Source organism: Esox lucius, chromosome 8 (assembly GCF_011004845.1).
Source record: "Esox lucius isolate fEsoLuc1 chromosome 8, fEsoLuc1.pri, whole genome shotgun sequence".
NCBI lineage: Eukaryota > Metazoa > Chordata > Actinopteri > Esociformes > Esocidae > Esox > Esox lucius.
The window spans coordinates 1,293,587-1,306,967 of record NC_047576.1 but is presented as its reverse complement, the minus strand read 5'-3'; the positions used below and the strand labels follow the sequence as shown (position 1 = coordinate 1,306,967).

At 49.1% G+C, this 13,381-nt stretch overlaps 1 protein-coding gene across 1 annotated transcript in view; it reads right to left on the bottom strand.

Moving 5' to 3' along the window:
• Positions 1–2,926: 2,926 nt before the first annotated feature.
• rnf220b (ring finger protein 220b) overlaps positions 2,927–13,381 on the bottom strand; it is a 30,177-nt gene continuing 19,722 nt past the window's right edge. Inside the window, exons 3-15 of the mRNA XM_020048933.2 lie at positions 11,535–11,661; positions 10,654–10,693; positions 9,931–10,023; positions 9,785–9,827; positions 7,758–7,801; positions 7,168–7,255; positions 6,253–6,349; positions 6,085–6,171; positions 5,843–5,898; positions 5,151–5,241; positions 4,270–4,378; positions 3,687–3,761; positions 2,927–3,591 (exon numbers count right to left, since the gene is read on the bottom strand). Of these exons, the coding sequence (XP_019904492.1) occupies positions 3,520–3,591; positions 3,687–3,761; positions 4,270–4,378; positions 5,151–5,241; positions 5,843–5,898; positions 6,085–6,171; positions 6,253–6,349; positions 7,168–7,255; positions 7,758–7,801; positions 9,785–9,827; positions 9,931–10,023; positions 10,654–10,693; positions 11,535–11,661 (1,022 nt within the window). The 3' untranslated portion in view covers positions 2,927–3,519. The remainder of the gene's footprint in view (positions 3,592–3,686; positions 3,762–4,269; positions 4,379–5,150; positions 5,242–5,842; positions 5,899–6,084; positions 6,172–6,252; positions 6,350–7,167; positions 7,256–7,757; positions 7,802–9,784; positions 9,828–9,930; positions 10,024–10,653; positions 10,694–11,534; positions 11,662–13,381) is intronic.

Here is a 13,381-nt window from a genome sequence, read left to right as displayed (position 1 = left end):
GTCACGTTAGGTGACATGGGAGATTAGATCAGCACAGTTATGTTCATTCATCTAGTCAGATCAGGTATTCCATCTAGCAAAGGCTGTATTCAAAAGATCAATCAACTTCTACAAGATCACACAACGGTAATTTTCTACATAACATTGACAAAAGTATCATAGCATACATTACTGTGAGACAAATGTTATATTAAGATAATAGTGCAAATATTTGGATTTTTGTCTCTTGCAGGGAAACCTATGCCCAACCCTTGGAGGCCCCTTCTGTCTTCCTTCTCTCTCACCCACCTGCTCTGGTCTCACCCTCCTGCTCTGGTCTCACCCTCCTGCTCTGGTCTCACCCTCCTGCTATGGTCTCACCCTCCTGCTCCGCTCTCATCCTCTTGTTCCGCTCTCACCCTCCTGCTCTGGTCTCACCCTCTTGCTCTGGTCACACCCTCCTGCTATGGTCTCACCCTCCTGCTCTGGTCTCACCCTCCTCCTCTGGTCTCACCCTCCTGCTCTGGTCTCACCCTCCTGGTCTCACCCTCCTCCTCTGGTCACACCCTCCTGCTCCGGTCTCACCCTCCTCCTCTGGTCTCACCCTCCTGCTCTGGTCTCACCCTCTTGCTCTGGTCACACCCTCCTGCTATGGTCTCACCCTCCTGCTCTGGTCTCACCCTCCTCCTCTGGTCTCACCCTCCTGCTCTGGTCTCACCCTCCTGGTCTCACCCTCCTCCTCTGGTCACACCCTCCTGCTCCGGTCTCACCCTCCTCCTCTGGTCACACCCTCCTGCTCTGGTCTCACCCTCCTCCTCTGGTCTCACCCTCCTGATCTGGTCTCACCCTCCTGCTCCGCTCTCACCCTCCTGCTCTGGTCACACCCTCCTGCTCCGGTCTCACCCTCCTCCTCTGGTCACACCCTCCTGCTCTGGTCTCACCCTCCTCCTCTGGTCTCACCCTCCTGATCTGGTCTCACCCTCCTGCTCCGCTCTCACCCTCCTGCTCCGCTCTCACCCTCTTGTTCCACTCTCACCCTCCTGCTATGGTCTCACCCTCCTGCTCTGGTCTCACCCTCCTCCTCTGGTCTCACCCTCCTGCTCTGGTCTCACCCTCCTGGTCTCACCCTCCTCCTCTGGTCACACCCTCCTGCTCCGGTCTCACCCTCCTCCTCTGGTCTTACCCTCCTGCTCTGGTCTCACCCTCTTGCTCTGGTCACACCCTCCTGCTATGGTCTCACCCTCCTGCTCTGGTCTCACCCTCCTCCTCTGGTCTCACCCTCCTGCTCTGGTCTCACCCTCCTGGTCTCACCCTCCTCCTCTGGTCACACCCTCCTGCTCCGGTCTCACCCTCCTCCTCTGGTCACACCCTCCTGCTCTGGTCTCACCCTCCTGATCTGGTCTCACCCTCCTGCTCCGCTCTCACCCTCCTGCTCCGCTCTCACCCTCTTGTTCCACTCTCACCCTCCTGCTATGGTCTCACCCTCCTGCTCTGGTCTCACCCTCCTCCTCTGGTCTCACCCTCTTGCTCTGGTCTCACCCTCCTCCTCTGGTCTCACCCTCATCCTCTGGTCTCACCCTCCTGCTCTGGTCTCACCCTCCTCCTCTGGTCTCACCCTCCTCCTCTGGTCTCACCCTCATCCTCTGGTCTCACCCTCCTCCTCTGGTCTCACCCTCCTCCTCTGGTCTCACCCTCCTGCTCTGGTCTCACCCTCCTCCTCTGGTCTCACCCTCATCCTCCTGGTCTCACCCTCCTGCTCTGGTCTCACCCTCCTCCTCTGGTCTCACCCTCATCCTCTGGTCTCACCCTCCTGCTCTGGTCTCACCCTCCTCCTCTGGTCTCACCCTCCTCCTCTGGTCTCACCCTCCTGCTCTGGTCTCACCCTCCTGGTCTCACCCTCCTCCTCTGGTCTCACCCTCCTGCTCTGGTCTCACCCTCCTGCTCTGGTCTCACACTCCTCCTCTGGTCTCACCCTCCTCCTCTGGTCTCACCCTCCTGCTCTGGTCTCACCCTCCTGGTCTCACCCTCCTCCTCTGGTCTCACCCTCCTGCTCTGGTCTCACCCTCCTGCTCTGGTCAGACTCCTTAGCTCACATCCTTTGTCTTGGCAGGAACAGTAGATGGTCAGACCCTGAGGAAAGCTCAGAATAGCAGGATTTAATGGCCTTGTCCTGACCTGGGTTGGATAAACTAATTCTGAAGTGACCCACTTCTTTCCTAAAGGACACTTAATGTAGAGGCACTAGAATCACCATGCGAGGAACTGCTTAGCTTCCAATGATGGGAAAAATCTCATTGCAAAAAGTGATAACAGCTATTGGCCTGTGGCCAATGTGGTAACATTTTGTTTAATCAATGAGTGTAAATTAATAAAAGATACTTTTTATTACTTTTTGCCGACATAAGCTCAAAAATAATTTACTGATTATTAATGATGTCTCCAGTGCAGAAACAGGGAACTCAATATATTATTAATGATGTCTCCAGTGCAGAAACAGGGAACTCACTGTATTATTAATGATGTCTCCAGTGCAGAAACATAGAACTCAACATATTATTAATGATGTCTCCAGTGCAGAAACAGGGAACTCACTGTATTATTAATGATGTCTCCAGTGCAGAAACAGGGAACTCAATATATTATTAATGATGTCTCCAGTGCAGAAACAGGGAACTCACTGTATTATTAATGATGTCTCCAGTGCAGAAACAGGGAACTCAATATATTATTAATGATGTCTCCAGTGCAGAAACAGGGAACTCACTGTATTATTAATGATGTCTCCAGTGCAGAAACAAGGAACTCACTGTATTATTAATGATCTCACCAGTGCAGAAACAAGGAACTCTGAATGTATTAGGAAAGTGACACTTTAATGTCCAGTATTGATGGGCAATAACAAAATTTTTAAAGCCACATTTTTTAACATTGGTAAATTTTTTTGGTTATATAAAACATGACTAATGGAACATGACTGTTAACACAATTGGAGAGTTAAATCTAATTCATATAAACAATAGCAAACATTCACAACACTGTTTACATGAGCTTTTTCTTGTTAAAAACAGACAATTATTATTTTAAAAAGAGTATACATACAATACAGAATAAAAGTCCAGTATCTCAAGGTGGTTTTAATCTAAAGCCATCTAATAGCTTTTGTACAGTATACAAGTTCTAATGACTTTAGTTGTGGACATGTCTGTGGTCATTAATGAGCTGAGTCCTCCTTTTTGAAGTGACTGGCCTCAGCAGTGTTGGGAGTGATTCTAGGTAGAAAATGAATGTCGTCCAAAATGGCAATCCAAAGATAAGAGCTAAATCTAAAGGTCAAAGGTCATGAGGGCTGATCATTGTGCAATATTCCATAACGGTCCCTTTGTTGGGAGTTTGTGTGTACTGTAGGTTAAGGTGCAAAGACGAGAGCAATCTCTGACAGGCCAGCTGCCCTTACATTCCCTTCAAAGGTCAAAGGTTAATAGTTCAGTTGCTGACCCCACCCACCCCCAGAGGGGTTCAGGCTTTTCTGGCCCCTCCCAGTCACAGAAACACCCGTCGCAGGTCTCCAGGAGAGGTGATGGTGTTACATTGTGGACACAGCTTCTTGGCCCCCTGGGAATCACAGTGACCACAATGTAAGACTGCTGAACAGAAGCACAGCGTGTCCTTTAACATGTCATTACCAGACAGCCTCTTTGTGGACGTACCAGAGAGCGGAGCCAGCACTCCTCACAGTGGACATGCCAGCACTGGATTGAGGTGAGGGGAGTTGAGTACGTGTCCTGTAGGGAGAGAGAGGGGGAGAAAGGGGGAGAAAGACATGGACAGAGAGCGTGTTTGAGAAAGAGGGTGAGAAAGTATGTGATAAATAGAGAAACAATGATTCACTCACAGAATATGGCACAAACGAGCCACTTGTAATAACATCCGACATAACCCATTCCAAATTCTCTTCCTGTTCAATTTCTCGGTCGCAGTAAACTCTGCTGCCACCAGAGGGCGCCGACATTCTGTATATGCTGTGTCAGTGTACACGGAGCCAGGAGAACTTCTGTACAGCTGGGATACCGCTTTAAAACTATATATTTAATCAAAGGTTCAACATCTTTCAGTTTGCTTTGGGGGTCTTTCTGAAGCATACTAAAATGTACCCATTCATAAATGTGTGTAAAGGCTGGCCCCATTGGTCAATGTCAAGCCAAATAATGACAATAAATGAAACATAATTGACACAGCAGCACAAACAAGGTGGTTCCCAGACTAGGCAATATTATGGTAATACATATTCACCATGCAGATGAGGCATTTGTTTCGGTCTCCTCTGGACAGCTGCTTCTCTAGGTCCCGTATCTGAGTCTTTAATGCATCCAGTGTTGTCAGCGCAGAACCCTCAGGGACCCTGATCCCCCCCCCCACACACACACACACACACACAGACACACAGACACACAAACAGAAAGTCACACACACAGAAATGAACACACACAAACACACAGGAGTGGTGGAAGATGCAGGGGTCATTTATAAATGGAAGACAGATTAAATTACGCGCCGGCCAACATGGACACAGAGCATGAAATTTAGCAGCGATCCCAGACAGCATCACTGTCTCATTTATCACAGAAAGAGGAAGGGGAGGGCAAGAATCACACACACTGTCACACACACTCAAACACACTGTCACACACACCCACACACACTCACACACACTGTCACACACACTGTCACACACACTGTCACACACACTCACGCACACTCACACACACTCACACACACTGTCACACACACCCACACACACTCACACACACTGTCACACACACTGTCACACACACTGTCACACACACTCACGCACACTCACACACACTCAAACACACTGTCACACACACCCACACACACTCACACACACTGTCACACACACTGTCACACACACTGTCACACACACTCACGCACACTCACACACACTCACACACACTCACACACACTGTCACACACACTCACACACACTGTCACACACACTCACACACACTGTCACACACACTCACGCACATACTCATACACACACAAGTCACAATGAGTCGTCCTGATTTATGGGATCTCAGGAAGAAGATGGGATTTGGATTGGGCTTTTTTCATAGTTAAGCAGAATGTTGTCATTTCCTCCCAGAACTTACATCTCAATGTTCCTGTTGATACAGCTTCTGTGTAAGGAGCTGACACTGCTGTCCAGCTGGCTGTTTTCTCCATGGCTGGTAGACGGACTACCTGTAGCAGAACAGGACTACCTCTTTAGATCAAGACGGTTGTAAAACTCATCAAATAAAATGCAGTCCCAGAAATCCCAGTTGGAGGTTTTCTGATTGCTTGCCTCTTGATTACAGGACTTCTCTTAATTTATAGACAATGTTTCAGGAATTGCGACCCTAATCAGAACACCCACTCTCATTAAAATACAACTGATGAAATATTAAAGATAATTATATATATTTTCATTGGACCACATTACCTAACAGTGCCTCATTACCTAACAGTGCCACATTACCTAACAGTGCCTCATTACCTAACAGTGCCACATTACCTAACAGTGCCACATTACCTAACAGTGCCTCATTACCTAACAGTGCCTCATTACCTAACAGTGCCACATTACCTAACAGTGCCTCATTACCTAACAGTGCCTCATTACCTAACAGTGCCACATTACCTAACAGTGCCACATTACCTAACAGTGCCTCATTACCTAACAGTGCCTCATTACCTAACAGTGCCACATTACCTAACAGTGCCTCATTACCTAACAGTGCCTCATTACCTAACAGTGCCACATTACCTCATTCAAAGCCCTGTGTGCTCGATCTGTTCTTACCCTCAGTTGTCCATTTGGAACGTTCTAGAGTTACTCTGTTCGACAATGTCCCACCACTGCAAAATAAAAGTCTAATCATATTTGGAACTAATACAATGTCTTTTTCAGGTCATAACATCTCATATGGAATGCATGATATAGTGCAAAACGGGACTGGTTTTGGCTCATGAGACCGTGGTCAGAAGATGCAGACGCTGATCAGCACACAGAATTAGCCTTTGTTGAGTAATTTTGGGACCTACTTTAAAACAGCCCCCCTCAGTTGTTCCATGTCCCCCAACTCCCCAGGTTCATGTCCTGAACAGGGGATGATGTCAGCCTCTGTGTATCTGGTGAACCAGGTTAAGGGAACATGTTAGACTCCCATAGCCTATGAAATGGTTCCTCTGAGAAACTGCTTTGAAGGATACTGTGCTCTTCCGTACTCCAGAGTGTCGTCTCCATCCACATCCAGGTCCCCGTCACTGTCCCGGCCTTCCTTAAGGACTCTGCTCAGCAACACAGGCCCTGAGGACAGACACACCATCACAGAACCCAGTCACAGAACCCAGCCCCAGTCACATATCCCGAGTCCAGTCACAGAACCCAGGCCCAGTCACAGAACCCAGGCCCAGTCACAGAATCCAGGCCCAGTCACAGAACCCAGTCACAGATCCCAAGCCCGGTCACAGAACCCAGGCCCAGTCACAGGAACCAACCCCAGTCACAGATCCCAGGCCCAGTCACAGATCCCAGGCCCAGTCACAGAACCCAACCCCAGTCACAGATCCCAGGCCCAGTCACAGAACCCAACCCCAGTCACAGATCCCAGGCCCAGTCACAGAACCCAACCCCAGTCACAGATCCCAGGCCCAGTCACAGAACCCAACCCCAGTCACAGATCCCAGGCCCAGTCACAGAACCCAACCCCAGTCACAGATCCCAGGCCCAGTCACAGAACCCAACCCCAGTCACAGATCCCAGGCCCAGTCACAGAACCCAACCCCAGTCACAGATCCCAGGCCCAGTCACAGAACCCAACCCCAGTCACAGATCCCAGGCCCAGTCACAGAACCCAACCCCAGTCACAGATCCCAGGCCCAGTCACAGAACCCAACCCCAGTCACAGAATCCAGGCCCAGTCACAGAACCCAGTCACAGATCCCAAGCCCGGTCACAGAACCCAGGCCCAGTCACAGGAACCAACCCCAGTCACAGATCCCAGGCCCAGTCACAGATCCCAGGCCCAGTCACAGAACCCAACCCCAGTCACAGATCCCAGGCCCAGTCACAGAACCCAACCCCAGTCACAGATCCCAGGCCCAGTCACAGGGGATGTGTTCTACCTTTAACCCCCCCCAGGATGGAGGTCATGTGAATCCTCCTCTGCTCAGCCCAGTCCTGTTCCTCCCCACCCAGGTTCACCAAAATGTCCTGGAAACACACAGATAGAAGCATGATGATGCCAGGCTGAATGCATTATCACACATGCACACACACACATGCACACGCACACACCTGCACACGTGCACAGAAATGCACAAAGCATTTGTCTTGCTTGGTGCTGTGTTGTTTGAGGGATATATTGAGGAACAGTAAACATAACGGCCTCCCTCATGACCACATTGTGCCTAATGGACAGGAAACAATACCATCAGGTTGAATTCAGGAGGGCACCACATGCTTTAACCTCAGAATATATCTCTACTTCTGTCACTTCACCATCGCTCTATACATCATTAATCTTTATAAGACATGAAGTACTGTATTTTGTACACAACGTAGAAGAACTGGACTTGACTCCTACAACACAAGAAGGAAGAGCTGGACTTCCTTTCTCCTACAATAAAAACATGGAAGAGCTGGGCTACAATACAACAAGGAAGAGCTGGACTTCCTGTCTCAGTGTCCAAATGTCAGTGACTTTAGAGCATACCTGGCCATGATCAGGTCTCCTCCTCTTCAGCTTGCTGATTCTGACTGAACACACCAACACACATTGGTTACAGAGGTTAGTAATCTGATTCTGACTGAACACACCAACACACATTGGTTACAGAGTTTAGTAATCTGATTCTGACTGAACACACCAACACACATTGGTTCCAGAGGTTAGTAATCTGATTCTGACTGAACACACCAACACACATTGGTTCCAGAGGTTAGTAATCTGATTCTGACTGAACACACCAACACACATTGGTTAAAGAGGTTATTAATTTGGATGCACAAGTGTCAAGTTTCCATATTTATTTGAATATGAAGCGGCAGGTGTAAATGATTTCCCTACAGATCTCAATAATGCAGTGAAACTCCTAAATAGGATCACATGTTTACACCATTCAGTACACACACACATCAATACACACACACTCTCAAACACAAACAGAATTAATGTACAGAAATGTAACTTTGTGTTTTTGTGTGCCATTAACATTTAGGAGTGTCATTTCAGTAGGATGACCACGATCACAGGAGAATGAGACCCACGTACCACCATGAAAGAGAATAGGGGGTCATTTGGAACCCTCGCAGGCCAATCGTCTCCCTGAAATTCCTTTACAACACCATTATCTGCAATAAACGCTAGTGTATCTCAACAAAGCCAACTGAGACCAACACCACTAGTGACCTGGGACCAGGTTCCTCGACACCTCCTGGAGAACCATGGTTACAGGTTCTGGAGGTTCTGGAGGGGCGCTGCCAACCATGCCTGGGACCTTTTATGGTCGAACTAAGTTTGAGTGTGGTAACGTGGGGGTATAATGGGGGCCATGGGGGGGGGGGGCATGTCTCTGTGAGTGTGTTCTGTGGTAACGGGGGGGTCATGCCTCTGTGAGTGTATTCTGTGGTAATGGGGGTCATGTCTCTGTGAGTGTATTCTGTGGTAATGGGGGTCATGTCTCTGTGAGTGTATTCTGTGGTAATGGGGGTCATGTCTCTGTGAGTGTATTCTGTGGTAATGGGGGTCATGTCTCTGTGAGTGTGTTCTGTGGTAATGGGGGTCATGTCTCTGTGAGTGTATTCTGTGGTAATGGGGGTCATGTCTCTGTGAGTGTATTCTGTGGTAATGGGGGTCATGCCTCTGTGAGTGTATTCTGTGGTAATGGGAGTCATGTCTCTGTGAGTGTATTCTGTGGTAATGGGGGTCATGTCTCTGTGAGTGTATTCTGTGGTAATGGGGGTCATGTCTCTGTGAGTGTGTTCTGTGGTAATGGGGGTCATGTCTCTGTGAGTGTATTCTGTGGTAATGGGGGTCATGTCTCTGTGAGTGTGTTCTGTGGTAATGGGGGTCATGTCTCTGTGAGTGTATTCTGTGGTAATGGGGGGGTCATGTCTCTGTGAGTGTGTTCTGTGGTAATGGGGGGGTCATGTCTCTGTGTGTGTATTCTGTGGTAATTGGGGTCATGCCTCTGTGAGTGTATTCTGTGGTAATTGGGGTCATGCCTCTGTGAGTGTATTCTGTGGTAATTGGGGTCATGTCTCTGTGAGTGTGTTCTGTGGTAATGGGGGTCATGTCTCTGTGAGTGTGTTCTGTAGTAATGGGGGGGTCATGTCTCTGTGAGTGTATTCTGTGGTAATGGGGGGGTCATGTCTCTGTGAGTGTGTTCTGTGGTAATGGGGGTGTATAATGGGGGGGTCATGTCTCTTACCATAGTGGGAGTCGGCAGAGGTTAGGGGGCATCTGTTGTGGGGGCGTAAGGGGGCAGGTTTGGCATAGCGCCTACACCAGCAGAAATAATCTACTGTTAACATATCAAGGGGTTAAAGGTCATGGGTTAATAGGTCCTCTGCTTGTGTGGGTGCTAGGTCAAAAGGTCAAAAGGGAGGGATCTCTTGGTGACAGGGATTGGTCAAGATATCCCAGCCGACCGGAGGCTTTTAAATGACATTTTACACTCATTTGGCACTTCTGCGAAAGCAAAAACCCAACCAACCCACGTCTCTGAACTGATACCGTACCATTCAATCTTGTGTGTCTGTTGGCCCTCACACGCAGAAAGGTCTGTGGAACAAGAAGACAAGAAACTCCACTGAAAATAACTATTGTATGCGTACGTGTATGTGTGTGTGTGTGTGTGTGTGTGTGTGTGTAGTGAAGCACCTACCTGGTATCTGTCTGAGTGGGGGTCTTCTGAAGCACGGGGGGGGGAGTTTGGTGACCCCCCCTCACATTTAATATGGAGAGACAGTGAGAGAGACTGTGGGCAGAAGAGAGGGAGTAAAAGACTTTGTGTCTGTCTGTATCTGTGTCTGTCTGTATCTGTGTCTGTCTGTATCTGTGTCTGTTTCTGTGTGTCTCTCTGTCTGTGTTTGCCAGTGGAGTTCCTAGAAAAGTTAGACCTTAAGTTAGCTGCCTTTTGAGCAACTGATGTTTGTATAGATAATTATATTGCCATGAAAAGTCTTGGTAAACTTTGGGGGAATATTTATCAGTTACACATCCACCTATATTGCTATTGAAGAAGCATATATTGAATCTCTTCCTGTTTGTTTTCTTTCAGATACGTTCTCTGTTAGTTTCCCTTCCTTGTAAGCTGTATGTTTTTGGTTGACTAGTGAAAGAACTCACCACTGTCTGTGCGTGTGTGTGTTTGTGTTACTGTGTCTGTGCGTGTATCTTTTAGTGTGTGTGTGTTAGTGTGTGTGTGTGTGTGCGTGTGTGTATGTGTGTTAGTGTGTGTGTCTTTGCGAGTGTGTGCGTGTTAGTGTGTGTGGGGGTGTCTGTGCGTGTGTGTTAGTGTGTGTGTGTGTATGTGTGTCTTTGTGTGTGTGTGTGGGTGTGGGTGGGTGTGTGTGAATGCATGTCTCCAGTGGGAGGAGGTGCTCACCTTGGATGCTCCTATTGGATGATCTCTCTGCACAGAGTCACTGTGGACAGAAACAGGAAACTGGTGATACAACTTTGTTCACTGTTGCTTATTTGTCATGAAAACCTAATGTCACAGCTATCACATGTACACACACATACACACATGCATGTACACACACACACACACACACATACACACATACACACATGCATGTACACACACACACACACACATACACACATGCATGTACACACACACACATACACACACACACACATGCATGTACACACACTACCTAAGGGACATCTTTTTAAGACATTGAAGTCAGGTGGTTAAACTGATTTGGACTGTGATGTTTTTATTGAACTAACTATTCTTGTAGCCTAAGCAGGTAATGTGGGTGTGTTTTCCTGTGTGTCTTGGTTTGTGTGTGTGTGTCTGGGTGTGTATGTGTGTGTGAATGTGGGTGTGTGTGTGTGCATTATTCCTGATTATGGGGGTTAAGACAGGCATTATAGAGGCATTAGAGAGGACAGACAGAGAGGATGAGGAGAAAGAAGAAGGACAGGGAGAGAGAAAAAGGACAGGGAGAGAAGGACAGGGAGAGAGAGAAGGACAGGGAGTGAAGGACAAGGAGAGGGAAGAAGGACAGGGAGAGAGAGAAGGACAGGGAGAGAGAAGAAGGACAGGGAGAGAAGGACAGGGAGAGAAGGACAGGGAGAGAGAAGAAGGACAGGGAGAGAGAAGAAGGACAGGGAGAGAAGGACAGGGAGAGAAGGACAGGGAGAGAGAAGGACAGGGAGAGAAGGACAGGGAGAGAGAGAAGGACTGGGAGTGAATAAAGAAAATGAAGTTGTAGGTAAAGACTAACAGAACAGACTGTGTATCCCCATGTCTACCTGATCTGTATCTGTTTCAGCCGGGCCATCTCCTGGTCCACGTGGCCCTGCAGCTCCCCGGGCCTCAGCACAGCTTGGCACACAGGACACAGGGGGGCGCGGGGGTCAAACAGAACCGGGCCCTTACCTGCTGACACACAGGGACCAGTGGATGGAGCGCAGGCTCTTTAGAACGTGTGTGTTAAACATGGACACACTCGGCACCACCCTATCAAGGAGCCTACACCAGAGGTTGTGAATGGGAACATCAGCCAAGCCCACCTGGCCCACTGGGTTTCACTGAGGGATTAGTGCCAGGGGCAGCCAGCTGGAAGGGGAGCTCTACTACACCAACTCTGGACCGGATCAGTTAAGGCTGGAAGTCATCAATCACATGCAGAGAGGCTGCTATGACTCCTCATGCTGCCTCCCCCTACCTCCTCCTGTCTCAACCTCCTTCTGTCTCCACCTCCCCCTGTCTCCACCTCCCCGTCTCAATCTCCTTCTGTCTCCACCTCTTCTGTCTCCACCTCCCCCTGTCTCAACCTCCTTCTGTCTCCACCTCCCCCCGTCTCAATCTCCTTCTGTCTCCACCTCTTCTGTCTCCACCTCCCCCTGTCTCAACCTCCTTCTGTCTCCACCTCCCCCCGTCTCAACCTCCTTCTGTCTCCACCTCTTCTGTCTCCACCTCCCCCTGTCTCAACCTCCTTCTGTCTCCACCTCTTCTGTCTCCACCTCCCCCTGTCTCAACCTCCTTCTGTCTCCACCTCCTTCTGTCTCCACCTCCCCCTGTCTCCACCTCCTTCTGTCTCCACCTCCCCCGGTCTCAACCTCATTCTGTCTCCACCTCCCCGTCTCAACCTCCTTCTGTCTCCACCTCTTCTGTCTCCACCTCCCCCTGTCTCAACCTCCTTCTGTCTCCACCTCCCCGTCTCAACCTCCTTCTGTCTCCACCTCTTCTGTCTCCACCTCCCCCTGTCTCAACCTCCTTCTGTCTCCACCTCAATGTCTCAACCTCCTTCTGTCTCCACCTCCCCCTGTCTCAACCTCCTTCTGTCTCCACCTCCTTCTGTCTCCACCTCCCCGTCTCAACCTCCTTCTGTCTCCACCTCCCCGTCTCAACCTCCTTCTGTCTCCACCTCCCCCTGTCTCCACCTCCTTCTGTCTCCACCTCCCCCTGTCTCCACCTCCCCGTCTCAACCTCCTTCTGTCTCCACCTCCCCCTGTCTCAACCTCCTTCTGTCTCCACTTCCCCCTGTCTCCACCTCCTTCTGTCTCCACCTCCCCGTCTCAACCTCCTTCTGTCTCCTACTCTTCTGTCTCCACCTCTTCTGTCTCCACCTCTCCCTGTCTCAACCTCCTTCTGTCTCCACCTCCACCTGTCTCCACTTCCCCCTGTCTCCACCTCCTTCAGTAATCACATAATGTTGAATATGTATATAGTACGATGAATAGTTGAATTACAGGAAGACAAATGAATACATATATGAACATTTACAGAAAAACTAATACATTTGATGAGAACAAAGCCTTGTCAGACTCATCATCACCAGGCCTTCAACAAGACAAGCAGGAGACCGTGACACAACATCAAGGCATTCCCGGGGATGTCCGAACCACTCATTGTTGATGCTGGGAGCAAGTGGGCTTCCATTCTGACACCAGCTGAGCAATGAGCCCCTAATGAGGATCTGAATAGGCTCCTAACGAATCCCAAATAGAACAAGGGAGCAAAGCGGCTTCATGTCCAGAAGAAAGTGACAGCTACTTCTGTGTTCTTTATGCATTTTACATCCCATCGCCAAAACGTAAATTATTTTTCCCAAAATGCATTAAGCCTTCCAGCACATTCTGCAGACCACAGCACA